Source organism: Silene latifolia, chromosome 4 (assembly GCF_048544455.1).
Source record: "Silene latifolia isolate original U9 population chromosome 4, ASM4854445v1, whole genome shotgun sequence".
Classification (NCBI taxonomy): Eukaryota; Viridiplantae; Streptophyta; class Magnoliopsida; order Caryophyllales; family Caryophyllaceae; genus Silene; species Silene latifolia.
In genome coordinates, this window is record NC_133529.1 from 34,543,675 (window position 1) to 34,549,397 (window position 5,723).

General features: G+C 38.0%; 1 protein-coding gene and 1 non-coding gene across 2 annotated transcripts; both read left to right on the forward strand.

The window, feature by feature from the left end:
• Positions 1–1,317: 1,317 nt before the first annotated feature.
• Positions 1,318–1,424, forward strand: LOC141654214 (small nucleolar RNA R71). Its single transcript, XR_012547778.1, has one exon. It is a non-coding gene; the product is annotated as a small nucleolar RNA R71 (small nucleolar RNA).
• Positions 1,425–3,891: 2,467 nt separating this feature from the next.
• Positions 3,892–4,626, forward strand: LOC141651366 (uncharacterized). Its single transcript, XM_074459082.1, has one exon. The coding sequence runs from the start codon at positions 3,892–3,894 to the stop codon at positions 4,624–4,626; it is 735 nt and encodes a 244-aa protein (XP_074315183.1).
• The last annotated feature ends 1,097 nt before the right edge of the window (positions 4,627–5,723 follow it).

The following is a 5,723-nucleotide window of genomic DNA, read 5'->3' on the forward strand; positions in this document are numbered from 1 at the left end:
CCAATGGTACACGGTATTGAGAAGCTTCCCGGATCCTTTAGTTTTGGAGGTGAACTCCCTTGAAGTATTGCACTACTCACCTTAGTGAAGGCGATAGTCTCAAGTTTCGGGATCGACTTCTTCTTTGTGAGGATGTCTTTCATGTATTTCGCATAGGCCGACACGTGATTGATTAATTCCGTGAAAGGAATTGAGACTTCCAAATTCTTCACAATTTCCATAAACTTTCCAAGTTGGTCATCAAACTTGGGCTTGGCTTGACAACTTGGAAAAGGAAGTCTAATCACAATGGGCTCCTTCTCCTTGACCTTGTCTTCATTTTTCTTTGAAATTTCTTCTTTTAATGATTCTCCATCTTTGGAGTTTTGCACAATTTCTTCCTTATCACTTGCTTCCACGACTTCATCCTCAACTTGCTTCTTCGGTGCTTCATACCTTGTACCACTTCTCAAGTGAATGGCACTAACCGTTTCATGTCTTGGGGGATTACTTTGAGGTGGTAATTGCCCCTTTTGTCTTTGTGAGCTTGAAGATGATAGTTGAGTCAATTGGGTTTCCAACATCTTAGTGTGAGCTAGAATGTTGTTGATGGTGGTTTCCTTTGCTTGACTATCTTTTTGCATTTGAGTGAAAAACTCTTGTTGATTCTTTTGCATTTGGAGGACCGCTTTTTTAACATCAAAACCTTGGTCATTTTGGTGATTGTATGGATTTTGGTTTTGGTAACCTTGGTTTTGGTTGAAAAAGGGTCTTTGATTTTGGTTTCTCATGGGAGGTGGGGTGTATGTTGTTTGAGGATTTTGAACATTTTGGCTTTTGTATGAGAGATTTGGATGAAACTTGGTGTTTTCATTGTAATAGTTGGAATAAGGGGTACCACTCTTGTATGCTTGGAAAGCATTCACTTGTTCATTTGTTCCCCTACATTCACTTTGGTCATGTCCCTAAGTTCCACAATTCTCACATATCCCACTTGGGATTGATGAGGATGCCGTCATGGCATTAACATGATGCTTTGGTGATTTTGAGGCTTCTTCAAGTCTAGCCATAGCTTGTTCAAACTTCAAATTGATTGTGTCAATGTGAGCACTAAGTTGAGCAACCAATTGAGTCACGCAGTCCACTTCATGCCTTCCTCCTCTAGTAGCCTTGCGAGGTCTACTATATTGTGAGTTATGGACCGCCATTTCCTCAATCTTGTTCCATGTTTGATTGTCATCAACTTCGGTGAACATTCCATTTGATCCCATGTTGAGAATGTTCCTTGAATCTTCATATAAACCGTTCCAAAATTGTTGTACCAAGAACCACTCGCTAAGTCCATGGTGAGGACATGAGCGACAAATTCCCTTGAACCGCTCCCAAGCTTCATACAAAGATTCTTCATCCCTTTGCTTAAAACCCGTAATTTGAGCTCTTAGCATGTTAGTCTTTTCCGGTGGGTAAAACTTTTTGTAGAAAGCTAGAGCTAACTTCTTCCAAGAATCAATTCCGAGAGTGGCCTTATCAAGGCCCTTCAACCATTGTTTCGCGGTGCCGATTAGAGAAAAAGGAAATAAGACCCATCGAATTTGGTCTTGAGTCACACCGGTTTGAGAATTCGCATCACAATAGTCACAAAAGGTTTCCATATGAGAATGGGGGTCTTCACTAGGCATCCCCCCAAATTGGCTCCTTTCGACTAATTGGATAAAGGCGGATTTGGCAATAAAATTTCCGGTCAAATGTTGTGGTGTGGGAGTACCATTGGGTAGGTTCTCCTCGGTGGGTATGGAATGTGATGAAAATTTTGGCATTGTAGGTTGATTTTGTGGGGTATGTTGTGTTGGGTTCTATGGTAAATAATCTGTATACTTCCCTTTATATTGAAGGATTATAACGAATTTAACAGTGATGATCAATAGTCATAAACAAAATACATAAACAAAGTATAAAGGATTCAGAATTAACCTTCGGTCCTAGCAAAATTGGCCTAAGAACAATATCAAAATTGATATTCGCCTATCAGTTGCACCCAAGACGATATGAGATATGCCCTATTGATTGTGCTAGAATCGATCTAAAATTTTCTGTAAAATTTAGTTGTTTTGTGTTTTTTTATGATGAGAGAGAGAGGCTAGGTCAAGAAAAGAATTAGGGTAGAATAATTCTCTCCCTTTCTTTCTTATACTCACCGAGATTAGGAGTCAATTAGGAAAGAATAAATCCTTCCTAATTTCGGCCTAACTGACCGAAATAAGGAGTAAATTCTCCTTATTTTTGGTTTTTCCAAAAATATATAAAATGTGTTGAATTCTTGGTATGTGTACCTTCACTATTACCACTATGACACATTCATCTTGTTGATATTAAATATAACTGATTATATTTAATTACGAATTAACAGATTAATTCGTCCAAGCTAAAATTACATATATTTAATTAAATATAACTTATTATATTTAATTTACGAATTGAAAGTTAATTCGTCTCAACTAATATTATTTAATTTTCATTAAATAATTATCTCATCAACACATTGACTAACTTTTTAGTCATTTTGGGCATCAATATGATTATATTTCTATAACCACATTTCTCAAACACATCCTATAGGTGTGACCTTTAGGGACCAGTTGATCACCGCCATCTGTATGATAATAACGTCAAACTTTCTAGCAAGCCAACCGTTATTAGGTAAACGTTAATCAACTGATTAAATATACGAAGTATACCCTTGTGAACCTGTAAGAGATTTACAAATGTTATCACACTAATTTGTGGAGAACACAAGCTCCAACAGGTTCTCCTCACCTTCTCTTGCAAAAGGGTTGATGAACTCAATAGTTTTTTGAATATCCACTACCTCACTAATACCTCTCAAATTCCTCCTAGCAAATCTCCTATTGTTTGTCAAGGTTCTTTCAATTTTACGATCAAAAGGTAACAAATCACCTTGTGACCTTCTAGACATGCAAAATATCAAACAACTCGAAAACAATTAGAACTAACCTTGAGGAGTTTTACTTCCCCAAGGCGAAGAAAGACACAACTAATATCAATATAAGAAAATCTAAATCAAGTTAACACCGTCCCCGGCAACGGCGCCATTTTTTATCGGAGTCCGTTTCGTGTTCACAATTTAATAGATGTTATCGTTGGGTCACGTCCGAATCAAAACACAATTTATAGCTTCACAAACAACTCTACAATTAGTAAAGAGGCAAGTAAAGGTCGGATCCCAAGGGACAGGAATTGAGATGAGATTTCTATTAAAACTAGTGGTGTCTTAGGGGTGTCACAATTTGGGTTGATGTAGAAGGTCACTAACTAAATAGCAATGAAAGTAAATAAGCAAGATGAAATAAAAAGGTTGCAAACAATTGATAAAAAGCACTAAGGTATCATGGGGTCATAGGGGAATCATGGGAATTGTTCATACAAACATGTTCTCAAATTATAAGCAAGCAATTATTGTTGTGATGGATTGAGTTGGGTTATATCTTACAATCCTAGAAAAGTTTGGGTCCCGAAGACGAATCGATTAGATTGTACAACACCTACAAGTCGACTTAGTCTTCCCTACTCAACAACATGCATGGTCTAATGAGACTCGAGTTGGTTTATGTCTTACAAGTCTCATTGAAAAGATAGGTGATGGGTAAAAAATGCAAGGATTCATAGGCTCACATTTCATCAAACATAACATGTGCATGAGTTGAGATCAAAACAAGCAAACAAATAAACCATGAAAGCATATTAATTTAAGCTTAATTTAAGCATGAATCATTCCCCATGTTGGTTTCCCCTAATTACCCATTAACCCTAGCTAGGTCACTACTCACTCATTATCATGTTGATCATGCTAGCAAGGTTGTCAATCATACCAACAAAAGGAAACATGATGAATAAATGAAAGTAATTAACAAGGAATCAGTATGGGTCCAGTGGGTGAATGTAAACTACCTAAAGGGGGTTCCTTGGCAGGTTTACACGGCTTCCAGTAATTCCAGTTGGGTGTGGAGGAGGATATGCAAGGTGAAGGACATGATAGCGAGCGGATACAGTCAGGGGGTATGGCAGGTGCAACAAGCTGGCTACACCCCTGCTGGCTGCTACGAATGGCTTAGAGATGATAGAACTAAGGTTGATTGGCATAATGCTATCTGGGACAGCTGGAACTTGCCTAAGCATAGGTTCATGGGGTGGCTCACTGCTCACAGGGCCCTGCACACCAACAGTAAACTGAAAAGCTTTGGGATGGATGTGGATGGACTGTGTTTCTTGTGTGGGCAAACAGAAGAGACTCAGGACCATCTGTTTTTCGAGTGTGCATATAGCAGACGGGTAATAGCTAAACTGATGGACGTTTCTGGTCTTACCCTTCCTGTTAGTGATACTCTGAAATGGTGCATTCAGTCTACTGGAGTAAAAACAAAGAGGAAAGTTGGGACTGCAATGGTGTTGAGTGCTATGTATCAGATTTGGCAACAGAGAAACAAGAGCCGAATTGAACATATGGTGATCAAACCTATTAGTATCGCTTTGTTGATAAGTGATGATATGAAGAGGAGGATAAAAGAACGGGATAAGTCAAAGTTAAATTCTCAGGAATTAGATTGGCTCGGTAGATTAAAATTTATGTAATCTCTTAAAGTTGTTCGGCCGTAGAATTGTATTGTACTTGAAACACCTTTTTATATATTTATATAATACTTACATTTTACCAAAAAAAAAAAGAAAGTAATTAACAATAATTAAAAAGGGATTAAGAGAATTATACCTACTAATGATTCCAATAATAAAGCAAAGAATAAATGAAGTACTTGATGCTTGATTGAGAGGTTGTCAATCTCCCAATAATAACCCAAATAATCTTCAATTACCCAAAATAAAGGATGAACAAAAGAGAGATTAAGGAAATAAAACTTGTATTAAAACTTGATTATTTATTGATTACGATACTAAAGAGAGATTTGATTGATATTAACTACTCTAATTATTGATAAGAAGAACATCCTCTTCTAATTAGACTAATGGGGTATTTATAGTGGAAATTAGGTGGATGCATTAGGGTTAACTAAGGGTTAAACTAGTAATTACACTTTTTAGATTGAGCAGGGAGAAGCCAGTATTTTTTGAAAGAAGTGCTTCTTTCTTTGTAGCTTGGAGAAGACGAAATTTCGCTGTACTGGAATCCATGCGTATTGGAGTCGTGACGGGCGGATTCAGGCAGGGGAAGACGGGCGTCTACAGGGGAATCCGGGCGGATTCTGTGGCTGCTGTCCGGGCGTCTTTGAAGGAAGACGCACGGATTGTGCTTGTGGAGGACGGGCGGATTCAGGACAATCCGCTCGGATTGCTGCTCAGCATGGTTTCTTCTTCTTTTCTTCCCTTTTCTTCATAAAATCCTTGGGGATTTCCTCGGGGATGCAAGGATCCTTTCTCAACATTGCTCATCTACTATCATATGTACAAAGGCCTTCTAATCTTGTCTCTCCTTGATGCTTGGTCATTGAATTTAATCAATTTAGTCTCGTTTTGCCATGAAAATGCAAGATTTGCACTCGTTTCCTACCAAGGGATCAAAATCTCAAAGAATATGCAAAACAAAGAACTAAAGACAATAAATGACCCAAATATGCACTAAAAAGCATGGGAACAAGGCTAATTTGGGGGCTAAATATGCGCTAATTATGGTCACATCACCAACCCATTCTTTGAAGCATCCGTATATACCTCAA

Bases quoted from the DNA above. Each gene is read 5' to 3' on its own strand.
- LOC141651366 (XM_074459082.1), top strand. From the start codon at position 3,892: ATGAAAGTAATTAACAAGGAATCAGTATGGGTCCAGTGGGTGAATGTA.